Consider the following 21,872-nt stretch of genomic DNA (forward strand, 5'->3'; position numbering starts at 1 on the left):
TAGTGACAAAATACAACGTGGTCGAACAAAATAATTTTACGTGGGGTGTAAAAATCTTTTGACATGTAAAAATTTAATAAGAGATTTCTACTAGTAATAATAATATAATATAATATTTTTCTGTTGAGGGTCAATGCCAAGTTAACTCTATGACAGAATTAATAATTTAACTAAAATCAAAAATTAGTTTGCAAAACATTGCTTGTCTGTTTTCGGATTGGACTCATTTATGGACTGCAAATTCAACAACTGAAGAAGGCAGTTTGTTCAATAATTTTAAAACTTGATTTGTAAAGAAACTTTCACAAAGATCATTTTTGAAATAGATATCAGCAGTGACCTGGTCTTCTCAAATTAGCAACTTTGTTATTTTTTTAGGAGGTACCATTTAACTAAGAGGCCATTCAATTTTTTCTACATTTTTATAGCATTTAATGAAATTGTGTTAAATTCCCTCTTTTTTTACTTTATGGTACCATAACTTTGGGTAACTTTGCACAACCGTGGGTAACATTGCACAACCAAAGTCAAAGATATTTTACTCTCTAACAGTTGAAAATTTGAATTACAACTTCAAAATACTTTTGAAGTCAGGTGTATATTTTAGATTTAATTCAAAGATATTTTCATTTACATTTATTTTCATATATTTACATTTTAACAAAATTTCTTTCTACACAAGTAATCTTACTTAAACATAGAAAAAAGTCATGCAAATAATTTCTTGCAACTTTTATCTGTTAAGCACATCAGAATTAGACCCTAAGGTGAGTAAATGTCATAATATGCTCATCATAATATTAGTTTGAATTATTCTATGTTTTAATGCGGTTGTCAGTATATATGAATAAAAATATTAATTTTGTAAATAAATTACGATTTTGGACTAAATTTGGATAACTTTACACAATGTGCAAAATGAACACAACATATTCATATTCTGAATAATTATCTAATTAGTTCAGGAAAAAAAGTAAAAGAGTCTAAAGTCTTACCTGGGCCTGATTTAGTTAACTCATTTTTAGAAAGACATTCACAGCTTACAAGAATATTTGTTCTAAACTTAAAAAAATTTCGGGCAATGGTTAATAAAGAAATTTTAATTCAGCAATTATCCAAAACTGTACAAAAAGTACCTCCAGGCAACATATATAATTGCGATGAAAAAAATTTGACTGATAACCCAGGCTCAAAAAAATGCTAGTAAAGAGAGGTAATAAATACCCAGCAAATATAAGAAACACTTTTAAAACAAGTATTTCCATTATGATATTAGGTAATCCTGCAGGTGAAGTTCTGCCCCTTTCGTAGTTTATAAGCCTATAATCTGTGGCCAACTTGGTGGATAGGAGTCAGATACTTCAACACTAAAAGTGGTTAAGGTTTTTATTACTGAAAATATTTAATTTAAATTGACGACTTAATAAATTAATTTCATTAGTTCTTCATGATTTTTAAAGAATGTATTTTTTCAATTATTTTTACAATATCTAATGGTTAAAATTAAGAATTTAATATTATGGTCGTAAAATAAAAGGTTTTAGCTTGATGGAAGGAAGGAAAAAAGCTTGATGGAAGACAAAATATCAAATTTCGATTATAAACTGACAGTTTAATTATTTATTATGAACTTCTTTTTTTTTTTTGCTTAAGGCATGGAAATTAAATTTCCAAATTTTACCATTCGTATTGAATATTAAACTATTTTTATTCAATAAATTTTTTTTTCATTTTTATTCGATTTTATTCGATAAAACAACCACTCTGCTAAAGTTATAACTTTAATTAAATAGTCAAAAGTTCAGCAATAAGATATAAAACGCAACTTTGAAGTCAAACTTTTAATATTTGCTCCTAATTAATATTGAAAGTGCTTCTTAACTTAAAAACATAAGTAAAAATGTTTCTAATTACTTCCACCGGCGGGAAGCTAAAATTCCGCCTCTAGCAATATTTTTTTCTTTTTTCGTTTAAAATACTTTATAATGAAGAAATTGAAAGTTTCTTCATAAGAAAGTTAATTGCAATCTTTTTTTAAATAATTTTATGGTCGAAAGTTAATTTAAAAAAAACAAACAAATTTATTTACTTACAACATTTACTACATGTTCTTTCTGATTGCATTTTTTTATAGCTTCTTGTCATTGTGTTTTATAGAAAGTTTGCCAATTTTTGCAACTTTTTAATACTATATATAATATTATATCTAAAAAAAAAAAAAAATAGATTTAATTTTAGTTTAAAGCTAGATTACAAATAAAGTTTAATTATGTTCATGTAACTACAGAAGACTTAAGTTTATTAAACATTATTTTCAAAATCATTTTGAAATTTTCCCATTAAAAGCTTATTACAGATTTTTTTAAAATTAAAAGTTCAATTTGTTTTTATTAATAAAAAATATATAAAATACTGAGACGAAAACCAAACCATATAAGTACAAGATAAAAAAATTACTTAATTATCTATTTTTAGATCAACAACGTTAATGTAGTACTTTAATGTAGTAGCCATTTAAAGTACCATGCCATTTTTCAACATGCTAGCTTACTGGTTCGTATCGTTCCAACAAACGGTGCAAATCAAATATATTAACAACACGATAAAAGACTTTAAGAAATATTTTTTTAATTTTAAATTCGATTTCCTCTTCTTATAGTTTTTCAATAAACTTTAAAATCTTTTTTAGCGAATGTTTTTTTTTAGATTTTTAAGATTTTTTAAAAATATTTTGTTAATAACTCCGTAAAAAGTTTCGTCGGTAAATTTTTAAGTAAACTTCTTAAAAAATATCTCGGTAAATGTTTAAGTAAATTTCTTGAAAATTTTTCATGCTGAATTTTTTAGTAAATGGTAAATATTGTAGCAAAGTGTAATAGAAAATTTTTTGCCCAAATTATTTAGGCTTTTTTTTTCCTAATTTTTTGTAAATATTTTGGAAAATGCTTCATCATTCTTTTAGGGATAAAAAATCTTTAGAAAAAAATTAATTAATGATCTTTTTTTAATTGTTTTACCATTTTTAATGAACGTGGAAAGTGATGACAATGAAGATGATGCGCGGTAATGTGTACACACTAAAAAATAAAGGTAGAAATTTTTAGTTAAGGTAGGATATTTGATATACCCTTAGTAAGGTACAATTTTCTACCTTATAAGGTAGAAAATTATACTTTTAAGTTAGAAAATTGTATGACAAATAATTGTTTTTCATATAATTTTCTACCTTAAAAGGTAGAAAATTATACCTTACTAAGGGTATATCACATATCCTACCCTAAGGTAGAAATTTCTACCTTTTTTTTTTAGTGTGTAGTAAAACTATAAATGATGCAATAATACTTTTAAAATTTGGTTATAGTTGCTGTATAGTAGTTATTTCCTTTTTCATTTAACATGGAAATATACATTTTAGATAAGGTACTGGTACATGTTATTTCCTTTTTTATTTAACATGAAAATATACATTTTAGGCAAGGTGCTGGTGCATGTTATTTTCTTTTTTTATTTAACATGAAAATATAGGTAGGAGACAAAAAATGCCTGTAACCCCTAAAAAAGATAAACTGATATATCAGACTTAGAGTTTTAAATATCAAAAACTATCGGTTTTAAGTCTTTTTAATCAAAAATCAAACAAGTCCGGATAAACCGCCTAAAAAACCCGGAATGAAACCGGTTTATAAAAGACCGGACATTATTATAAATATATAAACAAACAATATCTCATAATTGATGCTTTGTTAAAAAAATTACTTCAAAATGTTAAACAATTCTCTAGTTATAAGGCTATTTCCTTTTTTTCTATCAGCGCGACGCATAGTGCATCGCCTCCGCGACATATACCGTCTTCTTTGTGCAACTGATAGTCAACTCTTGCAGTGTCTAATGTATGGCCTAAGCATACATTAGACACTTAAGTTTCAAAAAAAAAACATTACACGCGGCTATTCAGATTTGTTGATAGAGAAAAGTCTCTATCAACAAATCTGAATAGCCGCGTTATTTAATAGAAACATTAAAATTGTAAAAAGTTTCATTATTGTAATAAATAGTATAGTTTAAGATATAAACTTTTTATTACAGAAATTATCTATTATCAAATTCTAATTCTAATAATTATACATTCAAGAAAAAAACTGTATTCACTGTAATAAATAGATATAATTGAATTATAATTAAAATTTTCATTCTAAACATGCCTCAGCAAACCTTATGTGGAGCAACATTTAATATTTACAACAAGCTTCTAAGAATCTCACTATGCCTCCCTAAGTAGAAATTGGACTTTAGACACATTTTTGAGGAAAACAAAAACATGGCAAAATTGAGTCAATTTGAAGTCAATTGACGCAATTTTTCCGCAAACATAAAAGTTCTTATGTTTCAACTTTTCTTACAATTAGTTTTTTTTTTTTTTTTTGCAAGCATAAAAAAATTTCTGAGGTCTTTTCACATACTGTGTTGAGTATGTGAAAAGACCTCAGAAATATCAGATTGGCTTCTACCAGCACCTAAAATGTATCATTAATAAAATTAAACAATGACATAAAATATCTAAATTTAAAGATACACACAGCTTTCTCCAATATTTACCTTAAGAATAGTTATCAGCTGAATCTTCTTGCAGTATAGATTTAATACTTCATGCATTTTGTTCTTCTTGCAGTATAGATACATGTCAGATGCCATAAATAAATAATTAGCTGTATTTTTGTATTTTCTTGTATTTTCGGCAAAAGAAGTATTGAAGACTCACTCCATGCTGCATATCCACACATGAAGACTGCAAATTCCAAGTTTCAATATATTCTTGTCTACAATTTTATCTTTAATCCAAATAGTTTACAAATTAAACTCCTAAGGACTTACTTGACATACATAACAGCACTGAGATGCTAAATTTTTTTAAAGCATTTTTGATACAACAGCATTAAATGTTTTACCATCATTCATTGTGGTATAAATAGCTGACAGACTTAAATTTATAACAAAAGTATTGTCATGAAGTGTAAACTTAATATTCTCTAAAGACAAAAATTCATTTTGTAAATGTTCAAACTTCTCTTGAATAAAACTAGCAGTCTTTTTGGCAAAACAAAACATAAGATGACGGGTTGCATCAGGACTGTTTGGATTTCAATTTTTTCATATTATCTTTTTTCCAATTCGAATCTTCAACAGTACAAGCACAATATTATACACAGTGGAATCATCCACACCTCTCTTCATAGTTGCTGCATTCTGAAACTCAGATTGGTTACTCTGAACGTCACCTCCCACTTTGCAAATAACATATATGTTATCACGTTCCTCCTGTGCTAAAACTTTAATAGAATTATCTTCATCCTCCAAAAGATACTCAAACACTCTAGAAACTGAATGTTCGATCATATTGAGGAGGCTACGTTTTACTTCACTTTCACATTCACAATATTCTACCTGCTCTGGATATGCCAAGTTTTTGTATTCTTTTAACTTGGTTAAACCTGGAGGAACAAGATGATGATTTTGTGTAGCAATTTTCTTAAACTCAGCCCATGTTATGTCTGTTAGTTTCAAACTGCAAAAAATATGCATGATAAATTTGGACCATACAAAGTAGATCTGGGTGCAGTAGAAGGATTAGATGCAAACCTTTTTACAGCATGTTGAAGTTCTTGCAGTTCTTTTCCCTGAAGATTAACAATTTTTTTACGTCTCATTCTATTCGTGAGTTCTAAAAAAGATTTTCTAGGTTTTGATGCACAAGGTGCAGTAAATATACCTACTTCAGGTGTTTAAAACTCTAAGTCTAGATGTATACATATATATATATATATATATATATATATATATATATATATATATATATATATATATATATATATATATATATACAATATATATATATATATATATATATATATATATAGAAACACACATGTACACACACACTCACACACACACACATATATACATACGCACATTATACGTACCTGTTTAATTTCAGTCCATGAGTTTCAAGTATTAATTGGCCTTTCTTCATTTTTTGTTCACCCTGCTTGATGAGCTGGTTACCCTGCTGAATCAGCTTTTCACCCTCTTTTAAAATTAGCTGTCCCTTCTCATACTTCCTTAACTGTTGCTCAGGGTCTGTTTCTATGCTATATATATATATATATATATATATATATATATATATATATATATATATATATATATATATATATATATATATATATATATATATATATATAACATATTACTTTAAAAGTAATAAAAACTTACGAGACATGATTTGTATTCTATTTTTTTATTCAGAAAATTTTTGTATTTAGTGAAGAACTAACTGCTTTTTTTTCACATTTGTTAAACTTTTTTATCAACTAAAAAGCCAGTCTTCGAAAAATTTTGAAACTAACCATACAGCCAGCATTATTTAGTGCATTAAACTTAGACTGCAACAATTTGGCACAGACTTTAAAGTTTTTTCTTAAGAATACATGCCTTGGAAGAAATTAGGGTTGCCAAATATTCTATTTGTCAGCCAGGGACATTATAACGGAGGACGAAAGCCCAAAAAAAAAAATTGTCTATGAGACTATGAATATATTTAATATACTATTGCTTTTTCTTTTTTACGTAACCGTATTTTTGGCTACTGGCAGCCGCATCAAGTCAATATTGGATATTACCTTGATATTGGACTTTAGTGAAGTCGTTTTTAGTGAAGCCAATTTAATATTGCGTAATACATTGGAGGCCATTATTATATCATAGTCGAATGAAAGGAAATTTGCAAATTTAAAGTTTTGATTTAAAGTTGGAATTAAAGATGATTAGTTAAGAGAGGATAAATGTGATGAGCCTACAGCCATTATAAATTTGTGTTGGTCAAAGAAGATTGTATTGGCTTACAAACTAAAACAAGCGGCTATTTTAATAGCCTCAAATTAAAAAACATATTTTTAAAAACAAATTTGCATTTAGAGCTTTAAACGAAAACATCGTAATGTATTTTAATCTTTTATATTTTAAAATTAAACATTTATAAACCCTTGAATAATAATAATTTACTTGTTTGTTGTTTTAATCCAATTGATGACTTCCTTTAGTATAATCCAGGGCATATCTGAACATTTGAATTTTTAAGTAATATTCACTTATCTTTTTAACAAGCTGGCTAGAATGAAAATCTTCATTAACAGTTCAATATTCTATGTCATGGCTATCAAGTCCTTTAAATACTTTTTTTATCATGATTAATTTGTTAACACAATGAATCATTTTCTGCTTTACAGTTACGGACTTAATTTTAGACTCAGACTTCAATTTTAACAAAAAACTTAATTCCATAACCATATATTTAAAAATGATAATAAAAATATTGATTTATTACAGCCTGCTAATACTTGCATGAATGTCCTTTCGATTTTAGTACTTCTTTAATGCGCTGCGGCATTGAATCCACCAAATTTTTGCAGATGTCAGCTGAAAATGAGCACCAGATAACTTTAATTTTTTCAATTAAATCCGGGATGGAGGAAGGCTTTTCTTCGGCAACTCGGCGTTTAATTAAAACCCATAGGTTTTCGATCGGGTTTAGATCTGGCAAATTTGAAGGTCAGTCCAATAATTCAATTCTTTTTGATATAAACCAGTTTTTAGTTTGCTTTGAGACGTGGCAGGGGGCTGAGTCCTGCTAGAACACGGTGCAATTGTGAATCGCCATGAATCGTTCCAAACTGTCATTCAAAATATTAATGTACGCTGTTGAATTTAAAGTTTCTCCTTGATTTATGAATCGAATGGAACCACGGCCATGTGCTAAGAAGCACCCCTACACCATCACATGAGCAGGGTGGTTAACAGTTGGAACTGTAAACCTTGGGTCAGTTGCTGATGAATGTTCAGGAGGTCGAACCCATTGTTTATAGCTTACCATCAAATGAAAATTACTCTCTTCACTAAACATGACTTTTGCCCAATCTTCTGATGTCCAATGAGAGTACTTCTTACAAAACAATATTCTCTTCTTCCGTTGGATATCAGAAAGATAAGGCTTCTTTAAAGGCCTTGACGCCCGCATAGAAAGTCTGTTGCATAAAATACATCGAATATGACGAGTGGAAACATTCAAATTTAAATTCCTTTTGATAGCTGAAGATGTAATAGTTGGTGTTTTCATTACTTCTCGTCGAATTAAATGTTCTTTCTGCGCTGAAATAAGCCTTGGTCTACCAGGATGATGCTTAGGCTTGATTGAACCAGAAGAACTAAACTGACTTACAACACGCGATGCTGAAGATTGTGATATTCCCAACCTGGATGCATTGTCCCTTGTGTTATAATTTTCCTCAAATAATAAAATAACTTGAGATCTAATCGATTCATTTAATGCTTTCTTCTTCCCCATTATGGTGTTTTAAAATGACTGAAATAAAACAAGTTAAAAAATTAGCCAGCAACACAAACTCACAACTTCTTAATAAATACTTGACAACAATAATCGTTTCCTTATTTATACATAATAAACATTTTTACTGGAATTCCAAATCCGTCAGATGCTATTTTTGCATATTATATCATCAGATATATTTAATTCCATGAAACAAATTTATTCATCAAGTTATTTATGCATGCATCATACTTATTATGCTCTTTTCACACTTTCATCATGAAAATTTTGATTTTATCACTTTGAGTCTAAAATTAAGTCCGTAACTGTATATTTCAGTCAGAAGTGATTTTTAATTTTTTAAAATCTTTATCGCTAATAAAGAAGTTAAGTATTTTTTTCACATGACTCAACAACAGAAATAGCATCCTTTGATGGCAAAAATAAACCACCACGATTTTTCACATTATTTAACGAAGAATAAGATTTCACATAGGATTGTTCGTATAATAAAATATCAGTTAATGATTGGGCACAATTATTACAAGAAATCGTATTTATCAACTTTCTTACTATAAAACCAGAGATATATCCCAGTATTGCTTTTTTGTAGCTAGTCATTTGCAGTTCATCACAGTACAAAGAAACTTCTTTTAAGTCAATATTGTCCTGATCAATATTATCAACGGAACACGATCTTTTGCTCCAATTAAGAGACAAAATAGAACCATTAGAATAGGGTTCAAACATTAGGCAGTTTGCATGATTCTATCCAACTATGGAATTTCTGAGCAGAATTCATTTTAAAGATAACTTTAACTGTACTACATCAGGATTGTTATTGTAACCATTTTTGCCACTAATGCATGCAAATAGTAGTTCAAGATGATCTTGGGAATACTTGTAAGTTAAAACATACTTAAATGGCTTCTCTGGTGTCAACAGATCGGTGATAACTTTTCAGTGCTTTTAGCAGCTATAATTAAACCTAAAACTAATGTCTTTCTTCTATGTAAAAGTAAAGGAATGCAATTTTTATCAGTCAACTTGCTCAGATAAGTAATAGTATCATTTAAAAATTTTTCCAATAAAGTTGATCATGAAGATATAAAGGTTTTTTAAAGTTTTTACTATTTGTATTTCTTGAATTGAGCATGTCAAATAATTTGTCAATAACTCAAATAAAACGGATTGTACCATTTGCTCCCAAGAATGATGGATGTTTAGATTAAAATTTAAACCATTAAAAACTCAATTGTATCAGCAACAGAGCTGCTAAGAGCTTGGTAAGCTATTTTCACATTCATTATGTGTTGATGAAATTCTATATGTTTTCTTGAAAGTTTATTTGCAAATTTCAAACCTTTAAAATCATGTAACTCAAACAAAGTTTTAAAATAACTCCATTAAATATAGTGGTCAAAAAACAAAACAAAAAAAAACAAACCATTAAGAGAACTTCTTGCTAATTTAAGCATATGACATGGATCAAGGAAAATGTGTATCAGTTGGTTGTTATATGAAAAAGTACTGACTATATTGTCAATGTCTTTGCCAAACTGGCATCCAAAGGGGATAACAGAATTTAAGTTGGTACTTGTACCATCAAATGTAATACTTTTGATATAAAATTCAAATGTCAAAGCCAAAATCAAAATATTTTCAATAAAGCATGTTAAATCACTTGCTTTAACTTTATTCGATAAAACATAACCAATGGGTGTTTTCCAATGTTCTCGCAAGCCAACTAACATGAAAACTAATGCCTCAGTAGCTGGAATCTCAGGTTCGCATACAATAATATCCTTGCCAAAATCACAAAAACCAATAAAGTGACCTGAACTTTTGTCATAAGTTATACTGTTTACAGATGATGTCCAATGTGATATTGAACTGGCAGCAGGAAGACACAACACTGGCTAAAGAAAGTTATATGCACGTGGAGAATAAAAATGAAGAGTTAAAGCAAATTTTTTTACTTCATCATTGTATCTGTGACCTTTTTGTTTAACATTTTGACTGAGAAATTGATTTTAAAAAAATTTTCACTTAAAACAGTTGCAGCATCTGTAGTCAAATAATTTTTAGATTGTAAATGTGAAACTATGTCTTTTAAAGAACCATTTTTTTTTCATTTCTTCTTAACTTTTGCTGTAAAGCTTTGACTTTTTTTTTTAATTTTTCATTTGTTGGTGATATAGATCTTACAGATAGTGTTGAAGATTGATTAGTTTGGTCAGTACTATGAGTTTTGTTTTCTGGCTGATAATTATGTGTTAAACTATTTACTTTTTCGGTGTTATTTATAGCAGGATAGACATTTTTTTTTGACAAAGGATCAATTGTTGGTAGTGTTCGTATTGTTGGGAGTTTCCTTTTTGGCTTTTGTGTATTTGCAGAAAATACAAAAACTGATGGCACAGCATTTAATTTTAAAATTGGTTTATAATGATGATCAACACTTGAAATATTTTTATCTGGGATACAATAATTATAGTCTGATTCTAAAAAATGGTCGCTACATATACAAGTATATTTAGATGGGATAAAATTTTCACGTTTCATAACAACAATCCATCTTTTACACAATTCTAAACTTTTAATAGGAAATTTATGGAAGGATTTTGTGCCGCCTTTTCCATATCTACTAGAACATCCATACGCAGCACAAGAATTAACCATTGTATGATGAAATTACCAAAAGAAATAACTAATTTAAATAAATGCTTAATCAAATTAACAGAAATTATGTCGGGAATTAACTCTTTATTTTATAATATACCGACTGTTATGCCCGATATAATAATGATCGATTAAAACTGTAAACAAAAAAAATCGGCTTCACTTGCAGCTTATAAAAAAACCCGGAGTTAGAGATCTGGTTATTTATTTTACATCATTGCATCAAGTACTTTCTGATCTTTGAGAACAAAGTCATAAAACTCAGTATACGGTTTAGAAAAATTAACTGAAATTTGGAGCTCTGCGCTCACAAACTCAACAGTCGTTCTATTTCTTTCCAACCTCCACTTGATATTCATGAGTGAGAAGATTCTTTCACGAAATATATTACTTGCAGGGATAGACAACGCATAGGAAACAATTTTTAGTAAATTTACTGGAACATGTTTTTTGCCACAATTAACGAAATATGTTTGCCATTTTACAGCAGCACTGTCACATTTAACATCCGCTATAACGTTTTCTAATCCTGACTTTGCTGATGAAAATTCATCGTACATGATATCCACGTCTATACTTGAAGTTAGACCAAGGACACCACAAGCAGTAATGACGTTCTCAAAGCTGGGGACAACCTGTAGCGAGAATGGCTGTAAATCACGCGTAACTGCTCCAGATGAAAAATCAAACCACTGCTCTAAATAAGTCACATCTATCTGCAAACCAGCACATAAGTTTGATTCAATTGACTCTGACTTAAGAATACGCTAGGCGCTAAATCCAAAAAATCTGTCTTGAAGCCGGTCGTTCAACATCTTGCGTAAGTCATATATAATAGTATACAGCTCGCAAAAAGACTTGTTATCTCTTTCCAGAACAAGAACAGTTTTTTCCAAGACAAAACACAGGTTTTGGACGAAAAATAAATAAATTTTGGTGACTTTCAGTTGCCAACCACCGTAATCAATGTCGACCTGAAGACCGAGAAGTTTTCTTAGTCTTACAGTACAATCTTCTCCAAGTGATTTGAAATATGAAGCAATGGCCGGTCATGACTGTAACAAGCGTTCGACATGTCTAATTATTTCCTGAAACTCCATATACTGCAATAACAAGGGTTTCCACGTCACAATCGAGCAAGTCAATAACTTTTCCAAGAATGTTTTGAGTGATATGTACATTGCAGTTAGCTTTCACAATATTGTTGTTCAGTGCTTTTAACTCAGTAAAAACTGATTGTCAGACGCCATAATTGACATTGGCATTGTCAACCGAATTCGCACTAATAACAGCAACTGAGCACTCATCATTTTGCTGATCAAACACAATCAATTTTTTATTAACACCACATTCAATATTGAAATATTGTACACAAATTGGGAACATCTTTCAGTTTTTAAATTTGATGCATCAGTTGACACGGCGAAACACTTTGGTTTGAAAGGGTCGCTACTGGTGAGGTCATCAACAATCATCTCAATCGACAATGGAGCCACAACGCACTTCACAATAGCTTCAGCCTTAGTACGTCCACAGGCCATCTTCTTGCATATAAAGGAGTCAGGGAAGAGTACAGAATCCAGCTTTGAGCCACAGTCAGCAGCATTCTATGACATGTGATGTTTGACTGTGTGGTAAGTATGAAAGTATGAGAGCACTGACAAAGAACGAGCAGCATTCACGTTTTCCTTGTGCAGATCGGACTTTGAATGAAAAGTCAAATCGTTGCGTTCGCTATGTCAAATTCCAAAATTTCGGTTACAAAGGGCGCAGTTAGCTTCAAACATATTTCCTGGCAATCGACGACACCAATCGAAATTGGACTCCCACTTTGTTTAAAATCAACTCAATTGCTTCGCTTTCTTTTTTTTAGGTGTATTATGATCGAATGGGTGTATCATGGTGTGTATCAGGTGTATCATGATTGACGACTTTGCCGTAACGGCGTTGTTCTTTTCCGAGTTAGAATCACTGTCACTATTATCAATATCATCAATCATATATATTCTAAAAAAATATTTTCATGGATAATTACAAATTCAACTAATGTTAAGTAAACACCAAAAAATGCAGATCTTTATATAAATATATATAATTAAAAATGATAAACACAAAAAAGAAATTGGCATCATAAAATGAGTAAAATGTGTTAAAAAAATTATCGCAAATGTTGTTCGCGTTATCACTAAAGTCGATGTTCTTCCAATGGAGCAACAATGATTGTGTTTTAAATTGCTCAACATTTTTTTGGTTATAGTTACGTAATCTAACTTTTATGTTAGTTTTAGTCATAATTTTGGAGTTAAAGTTAATGGTAAAACAGATAGGGAAATAATCAGAAATGTCTGTTTTTAAGATAATTTTATTTAAGTCACTGTTAAAAAAATCAGTTGTTAGAATGTTATCTATTAGAGTAGTTGATTTTAAAGTTACTCTGGTAGAGCGATTTATTAAAGGAATGGCTCCCATTTTAAAAATAGAATCATAAAGTTTTTAAACTTTAATGTCCGTAGAGTAATGGAAGCAATTCATATTGAAATCCCCTACAATAAAATTCTTTTTTTTTTTGAAGGGTGCCATTTTTGAAATGGATTTCTTCAAAATACACGTTTATGTTCTCGGCCACACCCTTCGGAGGCCTATAGCAACAGCTCAGTAAAATGTTTTTTGAATGATTGTTTAGAATTTCAATTGTTAAATTTTCTTTGCCTCCAGAAACACAAATCATTTCTAATATAATGAGCAATATTTTTCTTTACATAAATAAGAACTCCTCCACTGCGTTTATTGATAAGTCTCTCTTGAGAAATTTACTCAAAGTAAGGAAGATTAAAATTTGACATAGTATTTAAATCTTTTTCAGTTATTTTAGTTAGCTTTCAGTTAAACAAATTACATTAAAAAAATTGTTGGTTTCATGTAACGAATTAAGAAGATTTTCAAAATTACGGTTTCGGCTTCTGATATTTATATGAAAAATTTTTACTTGATCAAAATTATTGTTTTTTTGTATTTTTATAAAAAAATTGTTGAAATAATTAATATCTGGATCAAAGTATTCACTAGATGAGAAATGTTTAATTTCTGAAAAATTAAAAGTGAACGAATTAAAATCATTTGTTTCAAACATCTTGATTGTGTTATAAATTAGATGAACTGTCTTAACAATATATGTTAAAAAATTATTTTTTATGATCTCGACAAAAAACAGAATCAAACTTGAGAATGGCGTATTTACCTTCTTTTCTATATATATATATATATATATATATATATATATATATATATATATATATATATATATATATATATATATATATATATATATATATATATATATATATATATATATATATATATATATATATATATATATATATATATATATATATATATATATATATATATATATATATATATATATATATATATATATATATATATATATATATATATATATATAGATAGATAGATAGATAGATAGATATTATATTATTTTAAGTTGCTATTAATTGTTTTTTTTTAATTGAATGAAACGGTTTTGTTATATAATTTTATTATAAATAATATTGGAAAGCCAGTTTTCATAATTCTTTATTTGTGATATTGCTATGTGTTATCGGGATGATTTGTGATATTGTGATGTGTTACTGGGATGGTAAATGTGTATAATTGGATGGGCTGTGTTAATTGGAATATATACAGTGACTGAATAGATGGTATTGAAAGTACGGTCAAACTAGCTGTTCTCATTTAAAACAAAATATCGAATGCTAGTTTTTATTTTAATTATTTTATTTGTACAGTATAAATCACAATACATTTGTCAGTATAATTCAGAAAAAAAGTTTATGCCTTAGGTGTGAATGTTCAACGCGCGTTAAACATCTTAGGCATATCGATATTTCTGAAATTTATCTTTCGGCGATTTTACGGGGTAGTGTCTTAAAAGTAAGTTTTTAACCCTTTAACAGTCCACGCGTTTTCTAAAAAACGGTCGCTAAAAGGTTTGCATTTTTTTTTGAAGTGGTCTTTAAATGTTCCGGCTTTTTAAAAACTTCGTTTTTTTACTTTTAAATTAAAATAAAGTTTTTACTATTTTAACACTATTAAACACTAAAAAACACTATTATTCATGTATAAGAATTTATAACCATACCATAATAATAGAAAATTTTTATAAAAAATAAGTTATAATATTCAGTCTTTGTGTGAAAAGTCATAAAACATGGAGCTGCACTAAGTCCTACATCACATTCTACGCATTCATATCTAGAATCTCTTCTTATTTTGTGTTTGTAACATACCGCACACCTCTAAGCATTAATTTTTTTTTCAGACGCTGGCACATATAATGGAAAATGTCGGTCAACCAATTGTAAGGGGTTGTTTGCTTCCAATCTAGAGTGAGATTTTTTTGGCTGCTGGCCATATCGTTGAATCATCGATGTGATTAACATTGTTCTAAAGTTTAAAGATGTCATATTACGACCCGTTTTTTTACAAATTATTTGTGTATTAAATGCTGCTTGATTAATTAAATGAGTAAACACTTTCTTGTACCACTTTTTTACCCTTTTTCTTTCAACTTCGTATGATGTCATCATTTGGTCACCTCTATCTACGCCTCCCATATTTTGATTACAATCATCAATAACTAAAGGAACTAACTTTTCTTTCCCAGCTCTTAAAACATTTTCGGCTCCATTAATAGTGCAAGTTGACATGGTATAAACATCCTCTTTATCTTTCCAATGTGTTATCGTGATATTTGTTTTTTCTTCGTATAGAACTTTGCGTTTATTTTTTTTTAACTTTTCATGGATAGAAATAGGTAAATCTTTTCTGTTTTTTCGAAGTGTTCCTATGGTATCTGTAGATCTTAGCAATAATACTAATGAAGTCTCGTAGAAAGAATACCAGTTGCCAATGTTAAATTTGTAACCCTGATCAAGTAAGCCATCCATAAGAAACATAACAGTTTTTGTTGCAACGTAGCGATAATCTGAACTTAGAGTATTAGTCAGCTCAGATTCTGTATATAAAATGGATTTCAATATATATCCTGAATCTGACTCGCATAATTTAAAAGTTTTTATACAAAATCTGGCATTTTTGCTGCGAATACACTGTTTCCAAGAAAGTCTACCTTTCCACAACAAAAGTGACTCATCAATTGATATATTTTGTGTAGGTGTACATACCTCTTGAAATTTTTTTGTCAAATAATCCCATACTGTGCTTATTTTGGATAAAACAGGATATTTATTTGGTAGTGTGGTAGAATCAACAAAATGAAAAAACTTATCGATTAACTTAATCTTGTTATAGGATAACAACCACTTAATACCAGCACTTGCAAACAATAGATTTGTGGTGTAATACATTTCATACGTGGGCTTCCAAAGTACTCCTTGATATAAAAAAAATCGCAATATTTATAGTTTGGGAAGCATATCGATTAGTTTCATTAACAATAAACTCACAAATTTCATCTGTAAAGTAATGCTCAAACAAACAAAGAGGATCATTTTTGACTATATCTCGATTGCACCCAGAAATACCAGTAAATTTAAAGGGGTGGACTCTATTATTTGAAGGTTCAGATTTCCAAATCGGTATGTGTTAGCCAGGAAATAAATTTTCTAAGGAATTGTCACAAGAACTAAGAGCATCGACCAATGCAGGCATTTCTTCTTTTAAACTTAACTCTAATATCTCTGGTTCGGAATTTTCTTCATCAGAAACATCAGATAAACTATACTCTTCTTCTGAAACCTCACTTAACTCCTCGTTTTTATCGAATATATAATTTTCTATTTCCTCGTGAGTAAATATTCGCTTTTTCGTTAATGATTTCTTTTTTTTTTTTTTTTTCTTTTATTACAAAATATTAAATATTTACAATTTTTTCTTTAAAATTACATTAACTACGGTTTTCTAATATAGTAGTTTTACAATATAAAGTTTTTACATATGTTCAAAATATATAAATTTTTTAAATTTTATTTATTTTATTATATATTTTTTGTATTTTTGATTTTTGATTTTTTTTGATTTTGTATTTTTTTGTGTTTTTTGGTTTTATATTTTTTTGTATTTTTTGTTTTTTATTTTTTTGCCGTTGTGCAGAAAGAAACCGAGAGTTCAGATTAGGTTAAAAAAAGAAGAAATTCTAAAATAGGTTAAAGAAAGATTCATAAGGTTAAAGAAGGATTTCTACCCAAAACAATTTTAAAAAAATTACATGACTTTTACATAAACATTACGTTACGAACACTATAGATAAAATCTTGTGTGTTAAGATAATATTTCATAAATAAGGGCTGGCAGTGATTTGCTAATCATATATAATAATAATTTTGTTGTATAACATAGAAAAAATTGCAAGAGGGAAGGAAATCTTTACTAAACATACAACGAGCCGTTGTTTTATTTTAGCTCATATGTTTAGTTTCAGATTTCTATTCTCTACTTGACAGAAAACATTTTTAATACAAAAATACTCACAGAAAATGTCCGTGGTGTTTCTACGGACATGATAATTATATTTTAAGGTAATAATATTCCTGATGTTCCTGACTATTACCCTGATCACTGCTATTGGGTCAATTTTTTTGTTACTAAACATGTGGTGGCATCTACTGTTCCATATTGCACTCATGATAGCTTGAGTGAGGGTCAACAGCAGCTGCAAAGTGGGGTTTTTCTCCGATAAATTCTCTGTTTCAATCGAGAAAATCGAAATCATCGGAGAAAAATTGTTTTGGGATGTCAAGGAGTTATATACATGTTTAAAATACTCCCAAATTTTAACTGAAGGAGGACAGTAGGCAAAAATATGGATGTTGTCCTCGATTTTACCACAAGTTTTGCATTTGTTATTTTTGACAATCTGTTGCCATGTGCTTTTGGCTAGCAAGGCCGCAGTCGGTAAACTGTTGTGTAAATATAGAAAGAGGATGTTTTGAGTCGATCCGCATGCGTGGGAGGTGAAGTTTTTTTTCCAAATTTGGGTCCACGGGATTGTTGTCTTTGTTGAACCGTTCCAGAAAAGTTCTGCTGGCACGACTGTCTTTTTGTTTTTTGCCACTTTTAAGTAAAAAATTTTTGTTATTTTTAGGGGGACCCATTTTTGCCTAATATTTCGATTGTTGTTTTGTAGTACTGAGACGTTTTGTTGTCCCAGTGTTTTGGAAAATTGTTCTGCTTTAAAAAGTTTCAGCTTTGGTTTTGGTTCGTAAATTTTATAAGTGAACTCGCCAACCAATACTTTGAAAAGTAGTAATAATCGTGAGCTTTGTCCTCTTCGCATTCTTTCAGAGATTTTTGCACTGAAAAAACTTGCTTGTCTGCCATATTTAAAATAAAAGTGAACACGTGCTAAAGTAAATTGTTGAATAACAAGCTTATTAATTATGCAGTAATATTACGGCATGGACATTTAGGAACCGCTTTTAGTTTGCGTAATATTACGGCATGGACATTTAGAAACCACTTTGGATTTGCGTATTATTACGGCATGGACTGTTAAAGGGTTAAAAATTAAAATAATATCGCCTAAGAAATCTATTAATAACTTAAAAATATTAGTTAGCCAATAATATCACAGCCATTGAAATTGAATGTCATAGACGTATTCATGAAATATGCAAAAGCTTTTTCTTGGTATAAAATTGTTTCGAATAAACTCAATAGTCTACAACAAAAACTTGAACATTCAGTGAAGCATTTTGGATAATTTTCAATGAAGAAGAAAATAAGAAACATATCGCCTTTAAATTTTTTTGGTTCTTTCACAGGTAGCTATGCGTTTTTTATATAACTAAAATACTGTACGTTAAAACCTTTTATTTAGTAAAGCTATTTGTGCGTAGGAATGCTGTTAGGGAATTAATTGGATATCTTTATGCAACAGATAAAACGTGTTTGGTCTGGGCATATTTGAGTATACTGCTTTAGGATTAAGTGAATTGCAAGAGTACGAAATTTTATATTAAAATCGCTTATCATTTTTTTTTTTTTTTAATCTTTGCTTCCAAAAAGGCTGCAAGCAACCACTATAAGAGTTGAAAGTTACTGGAAGAAAAAAGATGAGTTTATAGAACAAGATAAAGAGTGACAGAAGACTTGAAAGATTGAAAATTATATGAGTCAGGAAAGCAAGTTAAAAGAAGCAAAATCCTAAGAACTGATGTTTAAGGAAAAAAACAAGACGAATACGAGTTTTTGAAACATTAAGGCATCATTAGAAGATCCGCCCCAGATACGGCAACAGTATTCCATACAATGAAGGATTTGAGAGTTATAGAGATAGAGAACAGAATCCGGAGTAAGAAAGTGTCGAGTACGATAAAGAGATGCAACCTTAGCAGTTGCTAATTTTGCAATGAACTTGATATGTAGTTTCGAAGGTAAATCGGAAGTAAGAGTTAATCCTAAGATTAACTCTTACTTCCGATCTACCTTCGAAATTAATCATAAGAAGATGAAAGGTAGATGACTCATCGAGTACATTACCGTTCATAAATGTAGGAAGATCTAAATTATTGCAATAACGATTGGCTGAAAAAAATTGAGTTTTAACTGAATTAAAGTTCACCAGCCACTGTGAGCCCCGTACTGTAGCAGAAGTGAGATCCTTTTCATGCTCAAATGCCCCCTCGAAGCAATTAGAGAGTGTTGGCTTCTTATCATGACAAAAATAAATGGTAGTATCATTAGTGAACAATGCCACCTTAGATGTGAGATGATCTGGAAGATCATTAATGTAATTTAAAAAGAGTATAAGACAAAGGATTGAACTTTTTATACTACGATTGGAAAGGAAGGATTCAATAATCTTAAAGATGTTACCTGATACATCATGAGAAGAAAGCTTATGGAGAAGACCAGCATGCCAAACTTTATCAAAAGCTTTACAAATGTCAAGAGCGGTAGCCTTAACCTCTCCACCTTTATCTAATGCACAACAAAATCTACCGGTTATTACTGTTAGCAAATCAGCTGTAGAAAGAGAATATCGAAATCCATATTGATGATCAGAAAGTAAGTTATTAAATTAAAGATGAGAGATAAAGTGTTTGTTTTGTTATCGATTCTGTTAAAGATTCCCAAGAAATCACGAGAGCCTAATTTTTGTGATGAATCACGAGATGAACTGAAAGTAGCGAGCTTTGGCGTTAGACAAAACCTTTTTTCATTGGTTTCTAGCAATAGTAAACTCAAGTCTGTTTTCTGGAGAATTATTTTGCTGATAGATATGGAAGTAACGGTTTCGATTGGAAATTGCAGCAGCACAATGTGAAAAAAACCATGGAGAAGAGTGAGGCTTGACCTGAAATTGTCCAAAGGGAATAAAAGATTCCATGCCAGCCTGAATCCACAAATTTATGTAAGAATCATGTTTGTCAGCAGGAAGACGAAAGATTTCTACCCAAAGGTCATCACAAAGAAAATCACGGAAAGAATCCCAGTCAGCTTTAAGGCTTTAAGATAGTTGTAAGAGTTACAATGCTAGGGGAATTCCGATGATGAAGAAGAATGAAATAATAGTTTAAGAGAAATGAAACCGTGATCAGAATCATCTAAAGGTGAATATGGAGAAACTGAACACTGACTAGGATCAGAAACAAGACATAAGTCCTGTGGAGAAGGTAAATGTTTCAGGTTGTCTGGAAAACGAGTTCAAAAGTTGACTATTTGAGTTAGAGATTGAGAAAAGCAAAAGTCGTGGGTTTTAACGAGCCAAGCCATTTAGTGTGATGAGCATTAAAGTCACCAACAGCAGCGATATTTGCTAATGGATAAAGAGAGAGGGCTTAAGATAAATATTAATACTAAGATTACAAGATAAGATTTCTGAACTCAAATTAGTCTCACAATGAGCAAGTAGATCTGGTGAACTTTGCAAGAGATTACCCTCAAGAGAAAAATAACACAAATATTAGTGATGGTAGGTTTAGAGAACTTGGCGATGACGTTTTTTGTGTTTTATAGTTATTGGGAACACTATCCATGCGTAACATGGCATTGTTAGTACGCTGATATTTTACAGCTGTTGATGGAATCAGCCTCTCTGAGAGCTACCACAGAGTTTGGAAAACCTGACTACCAGCCGGCCTCAGAACCATAAAACTGAGTTTTAAAGCTGTACCCTCATTAGGAGATAATAGAATGAGTTGCCTAGTCATAAAAACAGAGACACTAGTAAAACCCATGCATTGAGTCAATAAATTAGCTTTTAACATCCTAAACTGGAAACAAAATACATCTGCGCCACCCTAACAGATAAAAAAGAATTGTGAAGCTGGTCAACAGATAGAATCTGTTTACCCTTTAAGTCTTTGGCTAGGAGACCTTCTAAAAGACAGTAGCCGGATGCGTTTAATATCTGCCCAAGATGAGTATTTTTATCAAGACACCATCTCAAGCCTTTACTCAACCAAGAGCCCCTAGACAGGGGTGTTTTAAGTTGGAGTTGGCTTCTCCTAGCCTTTGCCTTAAAAAGCGTATCCTACAAGGCAGCAGGACATGAAGCAGGTTGTACTGGGTTACATGTTACCAGTAGCAGGATAACCTGACCTGACATTTGCTCATCATTTTTTTGAACAAGGAAGTTTAAAGGATACAATTTTCTTTTAAACAAGGAAGTTTAAAGGATACGATTTTCATGCAATTTGACAAAAGTAAAAGTTGTCTGTGTAGATAAATGTATTAATTTTATTGGAGGATACATATGTCTTCGGTATTAATAAAACAAAAGTTAGTTTTTTTGAAATGTAATTTTTGAGGCCTCAGACTTGTCCGA

At 30.0% G+C, this 21,872-nt stretch overlaps 1 protein-coding gene across 2 annotated transcripts in view; it reads left to right on the forward strand.

The window, feature by feature from the left end:
- The window catches only part of LOC136084083 (transmembrane channel-like protein 7), a 97,666-nt gene that overhangs the window by 5,378 nt on the left and 70,416 nt on the right, over positions 1-21,872 (forward strand). The window contains exon 1 of one of the 2 annotated variants that reach the window (XM_065804223.1): positions 18,762-18,864. The exons of the other annotated variant lie outside the window; for it this stretch is intronic. Within the exon in view, the coding sequence (XP_065660295.1) occupies positions 18,810-18,864 (55 nt within the window). The 5' untranslated portion in view covers positions 18,762-18,809. Of the gene's footprint in view, positions 1-18,761; positions 18,865-21,872 lie in introns of those variants that run through there. 2 annotated transcript variants of the gene reach the window in all.

Source organism: Hydra vulgaris, chromosome 08 (assembly GCF_038396675.1).
Source record: "Hydra vulgaris chromosome 08, alternate assembly HydraT2T_AEP".
Lineage (NCBI taxonomy): Eukaryota > Metazoa > Cnidaria > Hydrozoa > Anthoathecata > Hydridae > Hydra > Hydra vulgaris.